Raw genomic sequence first — 26,412 nt, forward strand, 5'->3', positions numbered from 1 at the left:
TTAAAACTAGGCAGATCTTTGATGATGACCTTTAGCCAGGAGAAGTCCAACTGGTCTCTCATTTTTCCTTGTGAGCTCCTGCTCAGTATTTATGCTACTGTACTTACATTTATTGTGTATGTCGGAGCTGCACAGCGTGAAAATGGAGTATCTCCACATGACCCAAGGATCCAAAGAAAACAAAATGGCACTCACTGTGATGCATTAGTAATACAGCCAAGTTGTGCTTGAATGGACCTTCAGCTGCTGCTCTCTTTGTTTATCAGAACAAAATACTGTTTACTGCTATTAATTCATTCCAGCCCATTCACTCAGCTTTGTTCATCGGTACGTCTATTACAGAAATGTCCCCAACATGTTGATAAACTGCCCTTTGTTTGCAATGTCCAGCACAAACCTCCACCACCTTTCTTTGCAATTGTAAAAGCTTTTATTCAAATCAAGGATGGATGAACACAACTCTGATCACCTGCGCGCTCTCCATTTATGTGAGCATATTTTTCTCTGAAATGCACATGCATAAAGAGATGCACCAATATGAGTATACTGCACGTAAGTGTTTTAAATGGCATAATTAACCAAACAAATTAAAAATAGGATTTTAGGTAAATATGGGGCTTAACAAATGCACCCTGATAGATTTGTTTGAAAACAGTGTTTTATTCAGGATCATTATTTTCTGTCGCATTCGATATTCTTATATTATACTGTGCTACATAATGCACTTAGAAAAGGTTCCAAGTGGAAATGTGAAGCGTGCGTGAGGTGAGCAGGAAGAGCTGATCCGCTAGTACTTTTTGTATTAGGAAACGTAGCTACAAATATCTATTTAGTTTCCAGCCTTATCTAATTATTTTACTGATGTTAATTTGAAATGTGTTCAGCAACACAGCAGTGTTAAGGAAGATGTCACAACAGAAAGAAATTCAGAACTGGCCAGTAAAAAGACAAAAATATTGTGCTTAATATTTTCCTGGAGGATGTATTTGGGATTAACCTTGCTTGATTTATGTCCAAAAAAAAAAAAATTCTCTGCATTTGCTTGGGGGATGCCCTGACCCATCTTTTCATTTTATTTATTTTTTGGTGGGGGTGTCTCCTTTTTCATGCCTTTGGTGATTAAAAAAAAAAAAAAAAACTCCACCAAAAGACATATAACTCCCTACCTCAAAGACAGCCTTGTTTAACATTGCAAATAAGAATTAGGTCCACATCGCCCCACCTCTCTCAAGGGTTATGTTATAACGGTTTTCAGAAATGTTTGAAATTTAGGTATTACCACGACCAATGTGAGGATGAGCGGCTCAGTATAATTTTAGCAATTTTAGATCCAGTAGGCGTCAGTAATGAGCAACATCACCCTCATTTTTCTAAATTACAATAAACTAATTAGTGCAAGGGAAGCGCAAACCATACGGGAACCTTTTGCTACCAGGAATTCGTACTATTAGGAACTCAAAGTTCCTCGACTGCTTGGGAATAATCTCATAATGTTAGTAGGGTATCAAATACTTATTTCACACATTTATGCATCCATTTTCTACACCGTTTATTCTCACTAGGGTCGCATGCGTGTTGGAGTCTATCCCAGCCAACTGCAGAGACTAGGAAGGGTACACCCTGAACTTGTTGCCAGCCAATCATAGGACCCGTACAAGCAATCGTTCACACTCACGTTATTACCCTACAGACATTTTAGAGTCTTCAATTACCCTCCATGTGTTTGGGATGTGGAAGGAAACCCGAGTACCCTCAGAAAACCCACATAGGCATGGGGAGAACATGCAAACTCCACAAAAACTAGGCTAGATTCTTACCTGGCTCTTCAGAACTGTGAGCAGATGTGCTCACTAGTCACCCACAGTGACTAGTGAGCAGATGTGCTCACTAGTCACCCACAGTGACTGGATTTATTATTTGAATTTCTGTCTCACAGTGTTAAACTATACCTATAACAATTATAGCCCCTTCATGTCTTTGGCGGTGGGTGAACATACAAAATCATTGAGGGATCAAAAAAATCATTTCTTCCACTGTATGTATAATTTACCTAAAAGAGAGAGAGAGCTGCTTTGGTGTACAAGGAATTAGCATTGTCTGCTTTTGTTACACAGGCTGGTTATATTCGTATCGATGGCAGTGTCCCATCTTCTGAGAGAGTCCAGTTAGTTCACAAGTTTCAGAATGATCCAGAAACAAGAGTGGCCATCCTCAGCATTCAGGCAGCTGGTCAGGTACCATACACACACTTGTACATCCATCCATCCATTTTCAAAGTCGCTTATCCTCACGAGCCTGATTCCCCACTGCATTTGCTGAGTGTTGGAAATAGCTACCCATGATTATAAAACAAATATATCCATCCCCAGTGCTTTAATGATTTGGGTTTCCAATGATCGTAATCCTATTATAGATCCATCCATCGATTTTTCTGAGCTGCTTATCCTCACGAGGGTCAGCCAATCACACGACACATAGAGACGGACAACAGCCGCACTCACAATCACACCTAGGAGCGATTTAGAGTCTCCAATGAATGCATGTTTTGGGTTGTGGGAGGAAACCACAGTGCCCGGAGAAAACCCATCCAGGCACGGGGAGAACTTGCAATCTCCACACAAGTGGAGCCGGGATTCAAACCCTAGTCCTTTAAACTGTGAGGCCAACGCTCTAACCAGTTGCCCCACCGTGCTGCCACAGTAGTCACACAACAATCTTGTCTTTGGTAGTTTAATGATAACTTTGCAAAGAGAGAAACTGTCGAGAGTTTACAAGATGTTTTATGTCTTTGCCAGTCTCTGAAACATACCATATATGGAAAAACAATGCCTTATTAAACCAAAGAAAAAATCTGACGGTGATGAGGAAAGAAGAAAGACTTTTCTTTTTCACAGTTATGTTGTCCCTGAGAGTAAAGGTAAATTGAAGGCAGTAGAGAAGGGCAGTGCACTCAGTGAAAATGAAAAATAGTTTTCTAACAACTTATCGCTGTTGTCGTCTCTGTTGTACGATGTGCATCATTGCTCTCCTAGTTACAACGTTAGATCAAACTACTATTAAGCTACAAAGTACATTTGAAAAAGGCCACACAAGTACAAGCATTTGAAAAAGGCCCCACAAGAACTAAGGAATATTGCAGTATTAAAATGCACCTAGCTATTGAAAAAAAGAAAAGACTTTATAAATTACTTTTTGTAATTTTTCCATAACACAGATATACACACACACACACACACACCAAATTAAGCGACACACGAACAAATGCTGCTGTGTACATCGTGTCATGTGAACAGCTTTTGGCTCCTCACCAGGGTTTAACCTTCACTGCTGCCAGCCACGTGGTGTTTGCCGAACTCTATTGGAACCCCGGGCACATTAAGCAGGCTGAGGATCGTGCCCACCGTATTGGACAAACGTCGTCTGTCAATGTACACTACCTGATTGCCAACGGTACCTTCGACAGTGTGATGTGGTCCATGCTCAACAGGAAGGTACTTTACCCTTTAAGGAGCCAAAACGTCATTGTCAAACTTTTTTTTGCTTCATATTGAGGTCTTTCATTACACATTTGATTGTGTTTTAAACGTAACAGGAAAATTTGAAACTGTTAAAATATATTTCCTTTAATTTTACATTTTTTTTATATACTGTATTGCAGTTCATTGTTCAAATCCTTGTTTTATTGCAACCATTTGTTTTATAGGTCTGCTTACTGTAATGTACTCACGTGGGAAAGAAGAACTATATTGGTCGATGCACAGTGAGCAGACTCACACAGCATCTGTTGGCCACAAAGCTCATCTACTCTATCTCATAACCTCACATGCACACTTGCTGATGTCACAGGCCACCCCATCAGGCCCTGCCTCTGAAAGGAACAGACACTACAATACATACATTTTGTATACATATCACGTCTGCAGTTTGAAATGAAATACATTTGAATATTTAGCAAAAATGTGTTTTAACAAGTTTAAATGTGTTTTAAGCATGTGTGTTATCATGTTGAACACATGCAATATTCATACTTACAAATGAGTTTGCCTTTTTTTTCCAACATAAAATGGGCCATTTACATGTACGCACATGCTAAATGTATTAACCCAGGAGTCCCCAACCACTTTTGCACCACGGACCGGTGTGGTCTGGGCCTTTTTTTCACGAAGGAGGATTTAAAAGCAGAAAAATACAGCAAATGTAAAATAACTTGACAGGGCTAAAAAAAAATGTTAAGTGCAGGGAAAATGTAACTCACCATACGCTAAATCAGTGGGAGGCCTGAGCTTGTTTTGTTGAGGCAAGATGGTCCCATCTAGGTGTGATGGGAGACAGTGAGACACGTAGTGGGTTCCTTGTGTCCAGTCTACACTGTAATTTTGTCTTGGTTGCTGTCATTGCAGAAAACCCCTTTTCACAGAGATGGGATGTTGGAAATGGTATGGGGTTTTCAGCGCTCACGTGGCGGTGTGAGGGTATCCCGGAATGATTTTAATCCAGAACATCGGCAGTTTTCTCAAATGTACAGTTAAGGATTCAATCTCTACAAGATGATCCTTCTTTTGCACAGACATGCTGCTTGATTCAGTGGGTTTATTCACAAATTGGTCACAAATCCACTCCTTCGCAGTTCTCGCTCTTCTCTGATTGGGAAGTAGCGCTCAAACTCTTGTAAAAGCATAGGTAGGTGATTGTGAACCAGCTGGGAGACTGCACGTCCAGTGTGTGCCTTTCAAAATCCCTGCCAATGTCTGAAACATGTCAAATATCCCTCCGTTCACCCGCTGATCCCACAATTCCAGTTTGGCATTAAATACAGCGACAGTGAAGAAAATATGTATTTGAACACCCTGCTCTATTGCAAGTTCTACCACTTAGAAATGATGGAGGGGTCTGAAATTTTCAGTGTAGGTACATGTCCACTGCGAGAGATAATCTAAAAAGAAAAATCCAGAAATCACAATGTATGATTATTTTTTTTTTTAACGATTTGTGTGATATAGCTGCAAATGAGTATTTCAACACCTGTCTATCAGCTAGAATTCTGACCCTCAAAGATCTGTAAGTCTGCCTTTAAAAGTCCACCTCCACTCCATCTATTATCCTGAATCAGATGCACCTGTGTGAGGTCGTTAGCTGCATAAAGACACCTGTCCACCCCATACAATCAGTAAGACTCCAACTTGTAACATGGCCAAGACCAAGCACTTGTCCAAAGACACCAGAGACAAAATTGTACAACTCCACATGGCTGGAAAGGGCTACGGAGAAATTGCCAAGCAACTTGTTGAAAAAAGGTCCACTGTTGGAGCAATCATTAGAAAATGGAAACAGCTAAACATGACGGTCAATCTCAATCAGAGTGGAGCCCCATGCAAGATATCACCTCGTGGGGTCTCAATGATCCTTAGAAAGGTGAGGAATTAGCCCAGGACTACACGACAGGACTTGGTCAATGACCTGAAAAGAGCTGGGGCTGCCGTTTCCAAGGTGACTGTAATACACTAAGACATCATGGTTTGAAATCATGCATGGCACGGAAGGTTTCCCCTGCTTAAACCAGCACATCTCAAGGCCCGTCTTATGTTGCCAATGACCATTTGGATGATATAGAGGAATCATGGGAGAACGTTTTGTGGTCAGATGAGACCAAAATTGAACTATTTCGTCATAATTCCACTTTGGAAGAAGACAAATGATGAGTTCCCTCCCAAGAACAAATCCCCACTGTAAACCATGGGGGTGGTAGCATCATGCTTTGGGGGTGTTTTTTTGCACATGGGACAGGACAACTGCACTGTTTTAAGGAGAGGATGACCCAGGCCACGTATTATGAGATTTTGGGGAACAACCTCTTTCCCTCAGTCAGAGCATTGAAGATATCAAAATACTGTATGACAATCTCATTCAAAATTTGGGATGATTGATTAATAACAAACATCTTTATTAATACATCTTGAACAATTTGATCATGTGGAAATTTTGTAAATTTACATCAAGTCTTTACATTGTGGTTGCTTTACATTGTGGTCCTTCTGTATTATGTAGGGGGCTTTCGTGTTGCTTTGTTTGAGAATTCTTGAAGTTTTTAATTGATGTTAGTCAATCAGACTCTCTGTGTTTAACCATTTGTGTCAACTAGTTTTCAAATTCTGTATTATGCTGGCAATCAAATCAGGCCAAAACATCCCTGACACCAAAGTATTTGTGGATATAAATACTGAAGCATGCTGTGAGAAATGCATCACTAATGTAATTTGATGCACACAGTCAACAAACCAACACCTACTCAATTAGATTTGTCTGTTTTGTGGTCAAAATGGAACTTTTTGATCATAATTCCACTAACGTGTTTGGAAGATGACGAATGATGAGTTCCGTCCCAAGAACACCATCCCTACTATGAGGCATGGGCTTGTAGCGTCATGCTTTGGGGGTGTTTTGTGCCCATGGGACAGGACGACTGCAATGTATTAAGGAGAGGATGACCGCGGCCATGTATTGTGAGATTTTGGGGAACAACCTCTTTCCCTCAGTCAGAGCATTGAAGATGGGTCGTGGCTGGGTCTTTCAACATGACAATGACCCGAAGCACACAGCCAGGAAAACCAAGGAGTGGCTCCGTAAGAAGCTTATCAAGGTTCTGGCATGGCCGAACCAGTCTCCAAACCTAAACCCAATAGAAAATCTTTGGAGGGAACTGAAACTACGTGTTTCTCAGCGACAGCCCAGAAACCTGTCTGATCTAAAGAAGATCTGTGTGGAGGAGTAAGCCAAAATCCCTCATGAGGTGTGTGCAAACCTGATGAACTACTACTACTGTACCAAATATTAACATTGGTTTTCTCAGGTGTTCAAATACTTATTTGCTGCTGTATCATACAAATAAATCGTTAAAAAAATAATGCATTGTAATTTCTGGATTTTTCATTTTAGATGATCACTCTAACAGTGGACATGCACCGTCAATGAAAATTTCAGACCCCTCCATGGTTTCTAAGCAGGAGAACTTGCAATATAGCAGGGTGTTCAAAGACTTATTTTCTTCACCGTATTTCATCGACCAACCTAAACACAGTTGTCAAATTGAGTTCATCGAGAAGATTAAATATGTCACACAGGTAAGTGAGTTTGATGGCCCAATCCTTGTCCTTGAAATGAACTGCCAGTGGCAAATCTCTGCAACGACTCTGGTAACTCCAACGCTCTAGCTAGTGATCTTCCTCTGGATAGCTATTTTACTTCTCTGTGCAAAAGAAGGGCTTTGTGCACAACATTTATCTCTTCACAAAGCTGCTCAAACAGATGGGAGTTCAGCGCATGTGGTTTGATGAGGTTACTAACTTTAACATCATTCAATAAGTGATGATGTTGATCTGACAGTTTTTGACTAGCAAGCATTTCTCAGTGAATGACACAATGTATGGACTCACATTCATGTGCAACCTCCTTAATCCAAGTGGTTAAACCAGACAGCCGTCCTGTTATAAAACATTTAGGTCCGTGCACAAACTCTTCTTTTCTTTTCGGCTTGTCCCGTTAGGGGTAGCCACGGTGTGTCATCTTTTTCCACCGAAGCCTATCTCGTGCATCTTCTTCTTTAATACCCACTGTCCTCATGTTCTCCCTCACAACATCCATCAACCTTTCCTGTGGTCTTCCTGTCACTCTTTTGCCTGGCATCTCCATCCTCACCACCCTTCCACCAATATACTCACTCTCTCGTCTCTGAACATGTCCAAACCATCGAAGTCTGCTCTCTTGAATCTTGTCTCCAAATCATCCAACTTTGGCTGTCCCTCTAATGAGCTTGTTTCTAATCCTATCCAACCTGTTCACTCCAAGCAAGAACCTCAGCATCTTCATTTCTGCTACCTCCAGTTCTGCTTCCTGTTGTTTCTTCATCTCCGTCTCTCATCCGTAGATCATGTCCCGCCTCACCACTGTTTTGTAAAGTTTGCCCTTCATCCTAGTGGAGACTCTTCTGTCGCAGAACACCAGACACCTTCCGCCAACTGTTCCATCCTGCCTGGGCCTGTTTCTTCACTTCTTTACCACACTCTCCATTGCTCTGTATTGTTGACCACAAGTATTTGAAGTCATCACCCTCGCTCTCTCTTCTCCCTGGAGCTTCACTCCTCCTCCTCCGCCCTTCACTTTAATGCACATATATTCTGTTTTACTTCAGCTAATCTTCATTCCTCTCCTTTCCAGTGCGTGCCTCCATCTTTCTAAATGTTCCTCCGCCTGCTCCCTGCTTTCACTGCAGATCACATCATACTCCAAGGGGATTCCAGTCTTACCTCATCTGTCAACCAATCCATTCCTACTGCAAACAGAAAGGGCCTCAGCGCGGAACCCTGATGCAGTCCCACCTCCACCTTAAATTCTTCTGACACACCAACAGCACACCTCACCACTGTTCTGCTGCCCTCATACATGTCCTGTACTATTCTAACATATTTCTCCGCCACACCAGACTTGCGCATGCAGTACCACAGTTCTTCTCTTGGTACTCTGTCATAGGCTTTCTCTTGGCCTACAAAGACACAATATAGCTCCTTCTGACCTTCTGTGTACTTTTCCACGAACATCCTCACCGCAAATAATGCACTTGTGGTATTCTTTCTCGGCATGAAACCATACTGTTGCTCGCAGATATTTACTTCTGTCCTGTGTCTAGCCTCCACTACTCTTTCCCATAACTTCATTGTGTGGCTCATCATCTTTATTCCTCTATAGTTTCCACAGCTCTGAACATCTCCTTTGTTCTTAAAAATGGGACCAGCACTCTTTTCCTCAATTCTTCTGGCATCTTCTCTCCTGCTAGTATTCTATTGAATAAGTTGGTCAAAAACTCCACAGCCACCTCCCCAAATTGCTTCCATACCTCCACTGGTATGTCATCAGGACCAACTTTCTTTCCATTATTCATTCTGGTCAGTGCCTTTCTAACTTCCCCCTTACTAATCATTGTCACTTCCTGGTCATTCGCGCTTGCCTCTTCGACTCTACCTTCTCTCTCATTCTCTTCATTCATTAACTTCTCAAAGTACTCTTTTCATCCACTTAGCACACTACTGGCACCAGTCAACATATTTCCATTGCTATACTTAATCACCTTTACTTGCTGCACATCCTTCCCGTCTCTATTCCTCTGTCTGGCCAACCTGTAGAGATCCTTTCCTCCCTCTTTCATAGCCAACCTGGTGTACATGTCGTCACATGCCTCTTGTTTAGCCTTTGCTACCTTTACTTTTGCCCTACGTCACATGTCAATGTATTCCTTCCACCTCTACTCAGTCCTTTCCATGTCCCACTTCTTCTTCACTAATCTCTTTCCTTGGATGACTTGGATTTCGGGGTTCCACCGCCAAGTCTCCTCCCCTTTCCTACCAGAAGGAACCCCAAGTACTTTCCTTCCTGCCTCTTTGAGTACCTTGGCAGTAGTATTCCAGTCTTCCAAGAGCTCTTCCTGTCCATCTAGAGCCTGCGTCACCTCTTTCCGAAAAGCCACACAACATTCTTCCTTCCTCAACTTCCACCACATGATTGTCTGCTCTACCTTTGTCTTCTTAATCTTCCTACCTGCTACCATATTTTAAGTAGGATTCTTGGAATTGTCAGTTGAAAGAAGTTTTCATTTTCTTTGAGGTTGTAGGCTCCACAGTTGCAGATCTGTTTCAGTCACCTTCGGTTGCGTGTGGTCTTATTTTCGGGAACAAATCTGTTGTCTACGTCATTATCATTATCGAGGACAAGCGCACATAGGTCAATAAAGATTGATGTACTGCTAGCTCCGACATCCCATCTAGTTTTATTATTACATCTATAGAATAGACGGCATGTTGGTGTGTCGAGATGCATAGGCCAGAATCTGATTCTTAATAAATTATTTATTATTTCTGTGTGGTAGCAAATGCACCACGTACTGGTACCATTCCCTGGCCCAGAGGTTGGGTATCCTTGTATTAAGCGACGAAGCGATATTGGGAACTATGCCACAAAATGAACTAAATTCAAATTCTAGATAGAAAAAACACCCAAAAAATAAAAAACATTTTGCTGAAGGATGTATTTGGGATTAGCCCAGGGGTAGACAAAAGTTTGACTCAGGGGCTACATTAACTTTTTAAATTTGACAGGCAGGCCAAGTCGGAATCAGATGCTTACATATCACAAGTAAACAACAACAACAAAAGCATTGTAGTGTTAATACTTAGATTGATCTTTAATGGCAACAGTTTTCCTGGAAGTGGGCTGGGCCTGCACCCATGGGGTCCGGCTCTGCACAGCCCAAAAGGAGTGGGAGGAGTTGTATGGGTCAGGTGTAGTGTGAGCTGGCCGGTGGAGAAAAGCAGTGACCTTGGTGAGCCGATCCCTGGCAAAAGAAGCTGGCTCTAGGGACGTGGAACATCACCTCTCTGGCAGGGAAGGGGCCCGAGCTGGTGGGTGAGGTCGAGAAGTTCCGACTACTTATAGTCAGACTCACCTGTACACACCACTTGGGCTCTGATACCAGTCATCTTGAGAGCGGTTGGATTGCCTATGGTGAGAGGCGGTGAGCAGGTGTGGCTCAACTCATTGCCCCCCTGGCTTGGTGCTTATACGTTGGGGTTCACTCCAGTGGATGAGAGGGTAGCCTCCCTCCGCCTTTGGGTGATGGGACGGGTCCTGACTGTTGTTTGAGCACCAAACAGCAATTCACAGTACCCACCAATTTTGCAGTCATTAGAGGGTGTGCAAGAGAGCAATCCCGCTGAGGACTCCGTCATTCTACTCTGGGAGTTCAATGCTCACATTGACAATGACAGTGAGACCCTGAAGTGTCCGTGAGGCCTTGGAGAAAGACTTCCAGAAGGCTTAGAAGAAATTCTGGCCCACCATCCAGTGTCTTGGGAGGGGCAAACAGTCACCATTAATCCTAACTATTGTGAGGATGGGCACTAGTGACCTCGACCTGGGACGTTGTGAGTCGGTGGGGGGAATACTTCTAAGACCTCTTCATTTTTACGACATGCCTTCCCATGAGGAAGCAGAGTTTGGGTTCTCTGAGGTGGGTTGTCCTATTGCTGGGGTTAGTATTAGGTGGTTGAAAACTCCCTCGGTGTCAAGGCCCCAGGAGTGGATGGGATTTTCCCGGAGTTCCTAAAAGTTCCGGATTTTGTGGGGCTGTCCTGGTTGACACTCCTCTGCAACATTGCGTGGGTGTCGGGGACAGTGCTTCTGAATTGCCAGACTGGGGTGGTGGTTGCCCTTTTTTTTTTCCAATTTGAGGGGGCTCACACTCCTCAGCCTCCCTGGTATGGTTTATTCAGGGGTGCTGCAAAGGAGGGTTTGTCGGGTAGTCGAATCCCAGATTCAGGAGGAGCAGTGTGGTTTTCGTCCTGGCCGTGGACCAGCTCAATACCCTCGGTAGGATCCTCAAGGGTGCATGGGAGTTTGCCCAACGAGTGTAGTTGTGTTTTGTGGACTTTGAGAAGGCATTCAATTATGTCTCTCAGGGATTCCTGTGGGGGTACATTGGAAGTATGGGGTGCCAAAACCCCTGATACGGGCTGTTCGGTCCCTGTATGACCGGTGTCAGAGTTTGGTCCGCATTTGTCTGGTAAGGGCTCGACTCGGCCAGTGTTGCCCTTGGTCACTGATTCTGTTCATACTGTAACTTTTATGGACTTGCGTACTTAATTGCTCAAAAATATATTTACAACAAATAATGTATCTTTGTTCATATATTTATGCCAGTGAGGCTTAATGACAGACAGAACAAATGAATGGTTGAGAATGAGCTCAATGGTTTGGTGAGTGAAAGAATAAAATATGTCTGTGCAACATTGAGGCAGCTAACAATGGTAAACAGCTGATTGCACCTTTGCACCAAAGGTTTTTTAGCCTTTATTTTAGTCTTTAAACTAGCTGATGACAGAAAAAAAGGTTAACTTTAAAGGTCAACTGAAAGCTATATATACATTTTAAAGTAGATATTGTTCTGAAAACTACATATAATATTATTCACTTCAATGTCTTTACGGGAAAAAAAATGAGCGGAGAGCGTGTTATTAATGTGCAAAGTTGTAGAAGTCTCCATTGAGAAGACGCGGTGCCACCTGCTAAGGGAGATGAACAAGAGATTTTCGGATTTTTCGGACGCCGCTTCTGAGACTGAAGCTCATTTCGGAGAACTTCTCCGAATCGAGTGAAGTGACCGGGGCGATATTACTCTAGCGTTTCAACAACTAACAATAGACTCCCAGAGACACGAATGAGGAACCTGATGAAATATTCAAAATGACTGGCCTGTAATTGTTCGATTTCCTAACGCTATTACAAGCCTTGTGTATGTAGCGTACTCAAGAGGAGCCATGCCGAGTGAAGTAACTATTTCAGGGGTGTCAAGACACCGGTGGCCGGTGGGGAGAGAGCGCCTTTCTCCTTCCCGCTAGCGGTGTGACATCATGGGTGTTAAATTTGGCACCTAATTTAGTGGAATAATGCACAAAAAAAGGGACAACAAATCATCTTTCTCATCAGGAGGATATGAGAGACAGGCCAGTTACAGTCTCCAAAGACACACTAATTTTTCGCTGGTACAATAGGTATAAACCAATATAAACACTCGACCCCACTACTGCAAAAAATCATTTCCTGGTTATTCTCCAACACAAATGGCTCGAGAGGATTTTCATAGTGGGAGATGCACAAATCCATGTATGACAACATCCTGACAAAAAAATGGATGGGTCCATTCCGGCTGACTTTTTTTTTAAATTAAAAACATACTAAAAATTGTGTTTTACATGTCGGTTGACCTTTCAGCTAAAATTTCACCATAGAAACTTTACATTATGAATTTGGGGCAAAATTCACAAACGTCTGCCAGTATCATCATCGGTAGGTAAGGCATATATTTTTGCATTTTGTGCCATTCATTAAATAAAAAAAATGTAAAAAAAAAAAGAAAATCTCCAGTGTCATGTGAACAGTGTAATGTGTTACTTTTCGGGCAAAGAATTTATTATTCTTAACTAGAATGTACTTGAATTAATATGCTCTATAATCACTCAATTTCCTCGACTGGGACTCATTGTTTCAATGGCGTGTACCCCAGGACTTACCGAATCTCATTTATAAAATGATCTATGGAAGCATGCTTTAAACTTTATTAAAACATTACAAACAACTAAAACATTAAAACATACGTTTTTTTTTTTACTTATTGTAAATGTACTTTTAAAAATGGATTCATGAAATGAATAAAAATTACAATATTATAGAATACATATTGTATGTATGTTACATATGTGCCTTCAAGAGGCACGGGGTACTGTGTGACATGGGCAGGTCTGCTTGTGAGTGTCTCTCCACAAGCTTTAATCAACAGCTGCTCCTCGCTGAGTTTGCTGATTTTGTTTGTGTTTTACTGTCGTCCCAGCTTTTAATAGTCACCTGGAAATGCATCGACAACTGTGGCTCTCTGTTCCCACAGTTTTTACAGGGTATTTATTTTAAAGCCTTTAGCATTACAGTAAGAGTACTATAAAAAACTCAAACAATGATTGCTTTAAAAAATCTGCGACATAGTTGGGGTGCAAATGATAAACCTGCAATATTACATTGGAACATACATACAACATGTTAAGTGCATCCGGAAAGTATTCACGCTGCTTCACATTGAGGCCTTACAGGCTGATTGCGTAGCGTCAATACACAAGACATTTTCAGATATTTTCAGAGATATTCAATTAGTTTCAAGGACATTTAAAGAGTTGTCCTTTGACATCTTGGCTGTGTGGCTCACTGACTGATGTCAAGACCACACTGGAGGATGTCTATACATAGCTGCACTGATCTTTCCCTTTCCCAATTCATTCAAAACCTTGCCACAGCATGATGCTTGTACCACAGTGCTTCATCCTAAGAATGGTTTTGGCCAGATGATAAGCAGTGCCTGGTTTCCTTTAAACATGATGCCTTGTAATCAAGCACTATAGTGAATTTTCTTTAATCATCAAACCAGAGAATTTTATCTCTAGTGGACTCAGAGTTATTCAGGTGCCTTTGGGGAGATTCCAGACAAGATGCTATTTGCTTTTTGCTTTGGAGAGGCTGGAAGAAGTATTTTTTGTTCTCAAAATTACACACAACACCCCAATGATATGATAATATTGAGTGGTTTTCGTTTATCAACTCTGGCATACAGGCTATACAGAATACTGTATTCTCCTCCACACAGAGGAAGCATGGAGCTCTGACAGTGTGACCATCATTTTGAGCTTTCCTAGCAAAGGTTGTGAATACTTTTTTACAGGGTTTCTTAGTTTTTGTTTTTTTTTAATTAACATTTTAAAAAAAATGTTTCCACCTTGTGCGTGGTACAGTATGGATAGAATTTATATGGCAAAATAAGAATGTAATAAATTAGGAATAATGGTGTAACATGACAAAATGTGGAATAAGTGAAACGTCGTGAATATTTTACGGTTGCATTGTATATAGATGACCTCCAGTTGTATTTTTCCTTTTACCCTTGAGAGTAGAAATGAGATATGAAGTGACTGAGGGAAAGAGATTGTTCCCCAAAATTTCACGATACTTGGCCACGGTCATGCTCTCCTTCATGCAGTGCAATTGTCCTGTCCCATGTGCAGAAAAACATCCCCAAAGCATCATGCTACCACCCCCATGCGTCACAGTAGCGATGGTGTTCTTGGGATGGAACACATCATTCGTTTTCCGCAAAGTAGTGGATTTATGACTAAAAAGTTCAATTTTGGTCTCATCTGACCAAAAAACATTCTCCCATGACTCCTCTTTATCATCCAAATGGTCATCGGCAAACTTAAGACAGGCTTTGACGTGTGCTGGTTGGCAATTTCTCCGTACCTTTTTCCAGCCGTGTGGAGTGGTATAATTTTGTCTCTGGTGTCTTTGGACAAGTGCTTGGTCTTGGCCATGTTACAAGTTGGAGTCTTACTGATTGTATGGGATGGAAAGGTGTCTTTATGCTGCTAAAGACCTCACACAGGTGCATCTGATTCAGGATAATACATGGAGTGGAGGTCGACTTTTAAAGGCAGACTTACAGGTCTTTGAGGGTCAGAATTCTAGCATATAGACAGGTGTTCAAATATTTACTTGCAGCTATGTCACACAAATAAATCATGAAAAAAAAATCATAAATTGTGATTTATGGATTTTTTTTTTTTTTTAGAATATCTCTCTCGAAGGGGACATGCATCTAAGATGAAAATTTTAGACCCCTCCATGATTTCTAAGTGGGATAAATTGCACTGTAACGGGGTACTTTTTTTCTTCACTGCAAATACAGTTTACTTCCTTGCTGTCTGATTGAAAATCAGTATTGTATATTTTGTGTTACCTTGCACTGTTTAACTACTAATAATTTAAAAATGAGTGTTTCAAGTAGTAGTTTGTTATGCACTATTTTTAAAAACTTTATTTGATAAAAGCACTTTGTGCTCTATAAATAAAATGAGCTTACTTGCTCACTGCCCTTTAACATAGTTTGTATTAGCTCAGGAAATGTTGTCTTTGAAAGGAATCTGTGACCGGTAGCACACTGAATGGAAGGAAGGAGTACCTGAAGGCCGAGGAGGGTGACAAAGACAAATGGGACTTCCTTAACTTTGCCAGCGCGTGGACGCCTGGCAAGCTTCTCTTGGAGAGGAATACTGGACTTGATGCAGATGAGGACGTGTACTTTACACATGTGAGTTTTGGTGATATTGTTTCATTTGACTAATTCAACTTCACAAACAGCCATTTGGAACCTTTGCTGAATAATTATACCAAAACTAAGTTTGTTCCCTTGTTCATTTATTTTCTTAATGATATTAGGAATTAACTTTAGAAGAAAAACAAAATCCCAAACAATACATACTATATACAGTGTTCCCTCGCTACAACGCAGTTCACTTGACACGGACTCACTATTACACAGATTTTATCTTGTGTACGTGTGTAATTTTTTTAGTGAAGCAGTGTATAAATGTGCATTGTGTTCTGTATCCTGATTTGCTAAGCAAAACCTGCATCCCAATTGGCGAAAGGACTATAGACTATTGTCAACCCTACTAAGTAGCGGACTGCCGCGCGGGGTTTGGTCACTGATCTAAAAAAAAAAAAAAAAAAGACTGGATAGCCCATTGCCCACCAAAACTGAAGTCGCTGAAAGCAGATATCCGCCATCTTGATACTCCCAAAACAACCATGCTGACCTGTGCGTTAACCGCCAGTTTCGTGGCTTTGAGAAAAGTTTGCTTGTTTGTAAAGGGTTTTTTATTTTCTGATGAGCTTAATTCACTTGATCAAAATTTTGTTTACGCTTGTTGTTGTTGTGCACTGTTCACTCTCTGCTTCACTTTTATAGGCCGACAGTTTTTTGAAAAAAGCAATGTCAATAGTTCCCCAAACTTCATCAGTGTATAAGCAAGAAAATCCATTTTCTGTGAAATTTTTGATGAATTTCAAAATACAGAACTCTACAAATTGAATTTGATTTTCAAATGCGAGCAAACAAGTTTAAATTTTCTGTCTGAAATAGGACGTCGCAGAGACAACAAATGAGCAATGCGTTTAGCATGTATTTTCCTATTGCGAGTCCTTAATTCCAAAAATATATCTGATTGACTTTAAATTTAATGTTTTTATCACAAAAAATGCTTCGTTTTTTGTTATGTTATGATGATGGTTCTTCACAGCGTATTTTGGGAAAAGTTAACCTGCTACAGAAATTGGGCCCTAGGTAATATGGAAACTTTCTTGGTAGTCATGGTGTTATATGTCTGACCTTTCCACTTAGCCTTTTTTGGCTTACCAAGTCAAATTAAAAATCTTTAATGTTACCAAATTGTGAAAATGTCAAGCTCACACAACTACTTTTAATTCTACATGCCAAACTTGCCAAACTTCTCATGCCAATAAAAACAAAACAAAAAACGCCATAATCCAAACTGTAAACAATGTCCTCTATACGTTATGGGAGTACCAAGATGGCGGCCAACTGGTTTCAACCAATCGACTAGATATGTATGCGCTATCCAGTATTTTTTTTTTTTTTTTTTTAGATCAGTGGGTTTGCTGTTGCCGGCCCCACGGCTTTTAGGCGTAACCCGCTTTGTGCTATGCCATGGTCCTGGTACTTGCGGTAAGCGATCGGAGCAAAAAAAAAAAAAGGTGCGTTCAGGTGCTCAGTCATTGTCGGGGGAAGGGGAACAACTTCCCCAACTGTAAAACCACATATGAAACACATTATGGTCTCTAAGACAAGCGGATTTAGTGAACGACAAGAATCCTTTGTCTGATTGTCCGATCGCAGGACACAAAAAAATGATTCCGCGACGTCAAAGTCTGCATATGAACATGCGCGCTTTTGAAATACGGGCGCTCATGTGCACAAAGCTGAGTGAGCAGGTGAGCCATAATTAGTTCCAAAGCCTAATGCCACCAAATTAATTTAAGAACATTTTGGATTGAAGCCTGATGAATGCAGCCATCCTACTCACGCCAATCAGCTGGTAAGTCAAATTTGTGTGAAGTCGCAACAAATAGTTGTTGTCTTGAAACCTCAATGTGACGAAATCCACTTTAAACACAATCACCCCACCCAATTTCTTCAGTTAAGAACAAAAAAAAAACCATGCTGGGACATTTCCCGTTTTACGTCAGCTTACAATTATGGAACCATTTGTACTAAAAATGCAAATACAAATGTGACAGCATATGATGCATATGTGTTCACATTTCATAAAGTATCGCATGAGTTACAATTGTAATAGATGTAGCCATTAAACATGTTGATAAAGGCTGTAGACTTTCTAAAAGTAGTACAAATCTTGAATCAAAACAGGTTGCTTTTATCAACTTATTGTAGCTTCCACAGCGGCGCAATCACCCACCCTACGTACCGGGAGCGGCCAGCGGGCCCCGCGGTGTTTTGTCGCAGTTTCAGTTCTCAAACATAATGGAAGTTGGCATGTCTGTTTATGAGAATATTCCTGCCCAGAAAAAAAGAGCTCCAACAACGATCCATAGTTGTTTTTCACTCGCTAGCACAGCTGCAACGAGGTGCTTCAGCGGAAAAAGATGCTACCATGGAACCGCGGAAGGGGGGAACAGGAATGGCTAGTTGCTATTAAAAATTTCTTATGTGTCCAACCTCAAAGATTGATCATTAAAACATGTTTTTTTATCTTTGATTAAGTGTTTTTCCTGTTAAAAGAATAAATTTGGATGGAGTGATGTTTAGATATTTATTTCTCATAAATATTTTGGCCTCAGACGGGTTTTGATCTTTGGTTTCATTCGATAATACATTAATGTAATATTGTATATAATGCAATATAGTGCCGTTGTTTTTTTTAAACTGAAAATTTGTACTTTGACAGTTTTTAAAGGAGAAATGTGAGAAAATGTTAATGCCTGTCTGAGAAAAATGTAAATAATGTGTGGCTAGGGGTTTAACATCCTTAAAGGAAGTAATGGAAAAAATGCACACTGTAAATGAAAAAATCAAATGAAAAAAAACGTAACCCTAAAATATATATAGTTTCTATAAATGAAAACCACAAAAAAATGCACCATAAATGCAAAAGAAAAAATCTTGTTAATGAAAAAATATTTATAGTTAATGAAAAAAACGATCTACTACACAAATTTAACTGAACTCTGGTACGGTTTGGAATGGAACCCACACGTAAAATGAGGGAACACTGTATTATACAGAAATTGCATCCTTATAAAAAGATAGCTGGTGCCCTGTTCCTTTTTATAATATTCAAAGATACTATGATTGGGACAAAAACACATTGTACAGTGTTTTGCAAACTGTTGACTTTTTTGCTACTGTGCAAAATCTATGATCCATATGGGACCAACAGCCGTGTTTGTTGTGCAATTCATTTCTGAAGAGGAAAATGTAACTGTCACACTAACCAACAGTCTAAAAGCTGTCTGGCCTTTAAACCGCAATAACCATTCATCATTTATTATCATGTTATTGTTTTTAGGTGGCACAAAGATATAATTATGCTAGAAACTGTTGCTTACATATGAGGAAAAAAGTACGCAAAACCTTTCATGAGCTAAACTCAAAGCTCTAAGACTTACCGGTACTCTGTGAACATAAAAAGACAATCTCTCTCAAATATCTTTTACAGAATGCACTGACACTAAATCTGTGTTCTGTGTCACTCCTCCTGTGCTGAGATGATCCATCCAGCTCACTTATTTTTGCACAGTTGTGCCCTCGGCTGCCCATAATTAAAAGTCACTCTAAAACGTGCAATTTCTAGTGTGACCACTATGTTCCACACGCAGTGCAATACATTTTCACATAAGAGTTGATCAGTTTGTCATTCATTCACGCTTGCCTCTGGAGCTGCCAGGCAAAAGAGCGAGAGGAAGACCAAATGGATGTTGTGATGAGGACAGTGGGTGTTAGAGAGGAAGATGCACAAGATAGGCTTAGATGGAAAAAGATGACGCGCTGTGGCAACCCCTAACGGAACAAACAGAAAAGAAAAGAAGAAGTTGATCAGTTTGTCGATTGTAGTATGTTGGTTCTCTTGTCGGTGAAGAAGCGTTCACCCAGTCCGGGGGGGCATCCCTAACAAAGTAGCCCGTTCCTTGTTCTACTCCTCTTCAATGTCGATGAGAAGTTGATGGATCTTGGCAGCTGCAACACTCAGAGATGCTGCATGTGGAGATCTGAAGCTCATTGTTGTGCTGCTTATCCACAATGCAGCATGATAATGCATGCCCCTTTCTTGCAAGAATTTGTGCCCAACTCCTAGAAGCTGAAATTCCAGTTCTTGCATGGCTAGCATACTCAATGAACATATGTATCACCCATTGACCATGTTTGGGATGGTGTGGATCCACACAAGTGACTGTTTCAGTTGCTGCCAATATCCAGCAACTGCAGAAGTGTCTTACTGCATGGGGCAAATGGTGGTCCCACCAGAAACTGAAGCCCGCAATGCAGTAATAAAACTGCACATTGTTGAGTGGCCTTTCAGTGTAGGCAGTCTAAGGCACACCGTGTGAACAGTATTTCAGAAAAATGGGCCTTTTGTGTACAGAGCAAACAACTTACATCTTTATGTTCAGCTTGCAAAAAATGGGAACAAAACCAAAGGTGGTGGATTTGTATTTTTGATCAGTACAATTACAATTAGGACAAAGCATAACAATGTATACAGTATATAGTGATGTATCACTAAACTATATGTATCACTGTATTAGGTTTTTTGATAGTAAAATATCAGAGATGGATTCTTACAGAGGTCCTTTTTTTTCCTCCATAGTTTGAAAGGGAGAAACAACATGACATTCGGAACTTCTTCTCCCCGAGTACCAACAGGGAGAAGAAGAGGAAACGATTGCAAGATGAAGCAGAATCTTCTTACACCTCCTCAGAAATCAACAATTCTGCAGCTTGCAGTGGAGCAATCTCTGAGACAAAGAAAGAAGAGTCCTTTCAGGCGTCCATCACAGACAACTGCGATTTCTCCCCGCAAATTAAGAGGATCCGGGAGTTGCGCTCCAGTCCAAGCCAAAGGTCTGGATTCAAGGTCAGGCGAAGGGTGAAGCAGGAGGCAAGCATGCCAGCCTGCTTCATGGCTCAACAATATCTTTTGGAGTCAAACCCTTCCTGTGAGCCATGGGCCTGTGCGGTGTGTACATACTCGAATAACAACTTGCTGCCTTACTGCGAGATGTGTGAGGCGCCACGGTCTTCTTCAGTTTTAATATCTGGTAAGAATAGCCTGCACATTTTTTTCTTCATTTTTCTTTTGATAAACTACTTTTGAGCAGTGCTGCAGAGTAAGATCTGTGACCAGAGGCTGGTTTGCCAGATTTTGAAATAGCTCAGCTGCGAGAATATTGGGTGGGTCGTTCTCCCTCTCTTTCACTTTGTCTGCTGATGACAAATTGTCAGTATAATTCTCACCTGTCAAGCCGAGAGAACGAGACAGGGCTGCAAACGTCTAGTGCAAACGTTAGGGATAGATGAGCTGGCTCTTGCTGTTATCTGTCACGCCGTGACTGAGATTCATCTGTGTCTGGTTCTGGTCCGTCTCATCAGCGGTAATTCTAAGTAACGTATCGTCTCATGTATTGCAACATATTGTTGATAGAGTGACACACACATGGTGTACACACACACTTGCACACTTCATGAAACATTTAACAAGTCTTGAAAAGATGTGCTCAGTGCCCAGCAGATTAAGCACACTATTAATGTAACAATATGTTTCAACTATCTATCTATCGTCTGACCACCCCCTGTTCAATATAGAAGAAAATTGTGCAAATTACTAGAGAAATATACTTGATTTCAGATGGCAACAACAGCAGCGTTCATTAATTGGACACAAATTGAACACTGTTAATGCGATATTGTTGCTAATGAAGTTTTGGTTTTAATGAAACAAACAAAATCATGCATAACTGACCACTTTTTATACCAGAATGTGATGTCTCATGCAGGTATAGTGAAGAAAATAAGTATTTGAACATTCTGATATATTGCAAATTCTCCCACTTACAAATCATGGAAGGGTCTGAAATTTTCATCGTAGGTGCATATTCACTGTGAGAGAGATAATCTAAAAAGAAACCTAGAAATCACAATGTATGATTTACGATTTATTTGTGTGATACATCTGCAAATAAGTAGTTGAACACCTGAGAAAACCAATGTTAATATTTGGTAGAGTAGCCTTTGTTTGCAATTACAGAGGTCAAACATTTCCTGTGGTAGTTCAGGTTTGCACACACTGCATGAGGAATTTTGGCCCACTCCTCCACACACATCTTCTCTAGATCAGACAGGTTTTTGGGCTGTCCCTGAGAAACACGCAGTTTCAGCTCCTTCCAAAGATTTTCTATAGGGTTTGGGTCTGGAGACTGGCAAGGCCACGCCAGAACCTTGATATGCTTCTTATGGAGCCACTCCTTGGTTTTTCTGGCTGTGTGCTTGTCATTCTCATGTTGAAAGACCCAGCCACAACCCATCTTCAATCCTCTGACTGAGGGAAAGAGGTTTTTCTCCAAAGTCTCACAATATATGGCCGCGGTCATCCTCTCCTTAATACAGTGCAATCGTCCTGTCCCATGTGCAGAAAAACACCCCCAAAGCATGATGCTACTTCCCCCATGCTTCACAGTAGGGACGATGTTCTTGGGATGGAACTCATCATTCGTCTTCCTCCAAACACGGTTAGTGGATTTATGATCAAAAAGTTCCATTTTGACCACAAAACTTTCTCCCATGACTCCTCTGCATCATCCAAATGGTCATTGGCAAACTCAAGATGGGCTTTGACGTCTGCTGGTTTAAGCAGGGGAACCTTCCGTACCATGAATGATTTCAAACCATGACGTCTTAGTATATTACCAACAGTCACCTTGGAAACGGTGGTCCCAGCTCTTTTCAGGTCCTTGACCAAGTGCTGTCGTCTAGTCCTGAGCTGATTCCTCGCCTTTCTAAGGATCATTGAGACCCCAAGAGGTGATCTTCCATGGGGCTCCACTCCGATTGAGATTGACTGTCATGTTTATCTTCTTCCATTTTGTAATGATTCCCCCAACAGTGGACCTTTTTTTTCACCAAGCTCCTTGGCAATTTCTTCGCAGCCCTTTCCAGCCGTGTGGGGTTGTACAATTTTGTCTCTGGTGTCTTTGGACAGCTCTTTGGTCTTTGCCATGTTGCAAGTTGGAGTCTTAGTGATTGCATGGGGTGTACAGGTGTCTCTATGCAGCCAACGGCATCACACAAGGGCATCTGATTCAGGAAAATACATGGAGTGGAGGTGGACTTTTCAAGGCGGACTAACGGGTCTTTGAGGGTCAGAATTCTAGCTGATAGACAGGTGTTTCAATACTTATTTGCAGCTGTACCTCACACATAAATTAATTTTTTCTTATTAGATTATGTTTCTCACAGTGCTCATGCACCTACGATGAAAATTTCACACCCCTCCATGATTTCTAAGCGGGAGAACTTGCAATATAGCAGGGTGTTCAAATACTTATTTTCTTCACTGTAGGTTAGAAAAAGGATTGATGTACCACCAATAAAACTGTTTGAGGTAAATTACAAAGGAATTCTATGTACCGTACTACAATAATGTTTAATCAAAGTAGAGCCTGTGACACAATTTCTATCTTTTTTCCTTTTCCAGTTAATTCGTCTCGGAATCAGCTGCCAGAATATTACACAGGAAGAGGGTTCCTGTGGATCTTGTGCTGCGACTGTCCTGTTTTTATCTCATTTGTAGCATTTAATGATACTGATATTATCCATCATGTGTGCATCCCGATCTGCTAACATCTTTTGCACGTCTTTCTTAGCCAACAGTTGTTTTGGCTCCCTGTGGACAGAAGATTAAAATATGTTCCTGTTGCTTGTTTCACACAGCACTCTAAAACACATGCATTTTTTTGGGTGTAATTTTTTTAGGCTTAATTCCAGACTCAACTTTTTTAACCCATATCAAGGCACTAATGGGGTCCTCGTATACAAACTGAATGAAGGATTTGATAGGGAAAGTCATGTTGGGGCTCTGCAGGATTTCATTGTTAACATCTTCCTCAGTGGGGTAACCTAAACACAAATTGAGCCGTCTCTCTTGGTGGTCTCGTTCAGCTTGTTAGGAAAGAGCTGCAGTGGAGAGGATAGGTGCCCGGAGAATTGTGTGACATTTGAACAAGTCATTTGTGGGTTGGCCTTTGAAAAAATAAGTCAAGTCACAAGAGAGGAAGGATCACTAATTAACCTGCCACTGCATCCCTGAATTTCACAGGTTAGATTTCACAGCGCAACTTTACAAATTACGTAAGAGAATGTGATTGAAATTTACTGAGTAATGTGATGGAAGACTTTTGTATTTTTTTCAGCTTTCAGATGAACTAAAACATTGTGAGCCATGGGTGAACTCTGACCTCTGAAAAACTTGTATGTATTCATTGGCAAAAAGTAGAATGTCTTCGAAAGATGAAGCTGTTGCAAACAAGGCTCATTATTTCTTTCATTGCTCGCTTTGTGCTCAAAATAAATGAATGCACCCTCCAAGAAATTTGTAAGAAAACTTTGCGTTTTCTAAGTTTTGCCCACACTAAATTTACTTTTTGATGATCAATTTAATGTTGTCTGGCAAAGCTACACATTAGATGGGGGGAAAAAACTAATTTGCAAACACTGAAACACCAGTAAGTTTAATCAAAGTTCAGTAAATAATCATGTTCACTGAGTAATGGGTAAAAAGTTAGTTTTGATAAGGGTGTGTGCTCATTAATGTTTAACATTGCATAATAGTCGATTGTCCCAATGATTTTGTGATTTATTTATTTTTTTTAAGTCTGACTAGCTATGGCCTCATTAACATTTTTAGTCTTAAAAAGACGCTTGCTTTTATTTCCCCCTCTGACAAATCAAATCACACTCCAGAACAAGTTTGGTATTTTAAAAGAGGTCCAAATGAGCTCCCCCAGCTTGTCGTGATCACCTGGGTAGAGTGTTGCACAGATGTAGCAATTACTGGAATTGTTATGTTAATGCTGATTGCACACACAGAAATACAGGAGAGCAATTAGGAGAACAATGTGGCATAATGATCATTCCCCCTTTCTGAAAATACTATCAGACAAACTCTGTTGAAATTAGTTAGAAAATGTTCCAGGCAGGCCAGTGAAATGTTGTATTTGACCAAGGAAATTTGTTTGTGCATTTTCCATGATTTCCACCTACATTGCCTATGTTCGGTCCTGTTTACAGATGACCAGATAATCATTCTGTTTTTATGTTTATATTATGAGCTTTCCTTTGAAAACTGCACTCTGTAGTTTCACAGAGATCGAACGATGACTTTAGCCTCACCGCTCAGAGGTGAGTGGAGTTTGTATGTTCTCCCCTTTCTCAGCTTACTCCGGCTTCTATATTAGCAATTAGCAGTCGACCAGTCCAAGGTGTACAGCGCCTCTCGCCCAAATTGTGGCCTCTCTAAAATGGGAGAAGCTGCAGTTCACACATCACTTTTAGTGAGGACAAGTGCTGCAAAATATGAATGGATGGAATTGCACATTCATTTTAAATCAACAAACTTATCTTCATCCTTGCCTATATTTTAATATATGTTAAAATTGATAATTTGACATTGAGATATACTTGGGGGCAGACTCTTGGCCACACTTTCATAATCCTCCATGGATGGATTTCTCTCATGGGACTGAAGTGGGATTTAATGTCAAATGAAACTCTACAACTTAGACCTAAAATATATTAATCATTCTCTTTATGTCTGTGCTGCCTCAGAGCCCACCAGGTCTGAGTCACCTCCAGCGGAAACAGAGCAGATGTGTCACATCCAGTCCAACTCCGACCAAGAACTGGAGCTCAGTTGTCAGAAGCTGCACACGACGAAATTGTGCAAAGGCAAACAGAGTGGGGAGGAAGATGAGCTGCCAAAAGACAAACAGAAAGCAAGAGAGACACGGGGAGGGGACAACCAGCAGCTCAAAGGCAAACAATCAATGGAAAAGCAAGGTGGCGGCAGCGGCACTGGTGGTGGCAGCTGCGTCCTTCTTGAACACGCTCACGGTAATTCCACCTGCAATGGTCTTTTCATATCTGTGAAAATTGGCCAGTGCTTCCCAAATAATGCTGTTTAATTTAATCGCTGCAAACCAATAAGGGACTCAATTTCTTTCCATATGGGGTTGTGTGTTATTCATATTATTATGAGTATCTGCTTTGGGATATTTGGCTCACAGGAAGCTAAGAGAGATATTGAGTAGTCTTAATCTCCTGAGGAAAGATTGTAAACAATGCAGAGGATCTGTTCGTAAAAAGTGAATGCATAGTTTGAAATGCAGGCACTGACCATCAGGGAGGAAAATGTGAGAAGCTATTCTTTTTCACTATTATTATGATCATGAAATAGAGTGCCGCGACTATAAATATCATTTGTCTATAAAATTGTGATAAGTACAGCTCTCCATAACATTGTATCCTTATCATTCAAGAAAACAACAAACAAATTAGAAATATAGTTCAACTTACAACAAATAATAACTTTATTAACATTATTTTAGCCTGCAACAGAAAAGATTTTAAGCGCATCAATTAGCAATCCCTGAAATAAAAAAAAAATCCTTACTTGAATTGTAAACATTTTTGACTAACTTATTAGTGGCGTATTAATTTATTTGGCTTCATGCTGTCCACTGCCAACATATTTTTTCTTTCCTCTTCCGCTGTTGTCACAGAGAAGCCAAGCGCTACATACGCTACGTCATATTTCCTTGTGTTAGCTTTCGGGTGACTTCTTTTGTCTCACTGTCTTTGTCTCTCTCTGCCTTTCTTTTCATGCCTGTTAAAAAAAAAATCAT

General features: G+C 40.8%; 1 protein-coding gene across 11 annotated transcripts in view; it reads left to right on the forward strand.

Moving 5' to 3' along the window:
• Positions 1-26,412, forward strand: part of zranb3 (zinc finger, RAN-binding domain containing 3) — a 180,007-nt gene that overhangs the window by 84,230 nt on the left and 69,365 nt on the right. For 10 of the 11 annotated variants that reach the window (XM_061802428.1, XM_061802437.1, XM_061802392.1 and 7 more), the window contains 5 exons: positions 2,115-2,234; positions 3,312-3,491; positions 15,557-15,727; positions 20,325-20,775; positions 25,337-25,621. In XM_061802428.1, the coding sequence (XP_061658412.1) occupies positions 2,115-2,234; positions 3,312-3,491; positions 15,557-15,727; positions 20,325-20,775; positions 25,337-25,621 (1,207 nt within the window). The remainder of the gene's footprint in view (positions 1-2,114; positions 2,235-3,311; positions 3,492-15,556; positions 15,728-20,324; positions 20,776-25,336; positions 25,622-26,412) is intronic. The other variant, XM_061802445.1, reaches the window with a different exon arrangement.

Source organism: Syngnathoides biaculeatus, chromosome 2 (genome assembly GCF_019802595.1).
Source record: "Syngnathoides biaculeatus isolate LvHL_M chromosome 2, ASM1980259v1, whole genome shotgun sequence".
Taxonomy (NCBI): Eukaryota; Metazoa; Chordata; class Actinopteri; order Syngnathiformes; family Syngnathidae; genus Syngnathoides; species Syngnathoides biaculeatus.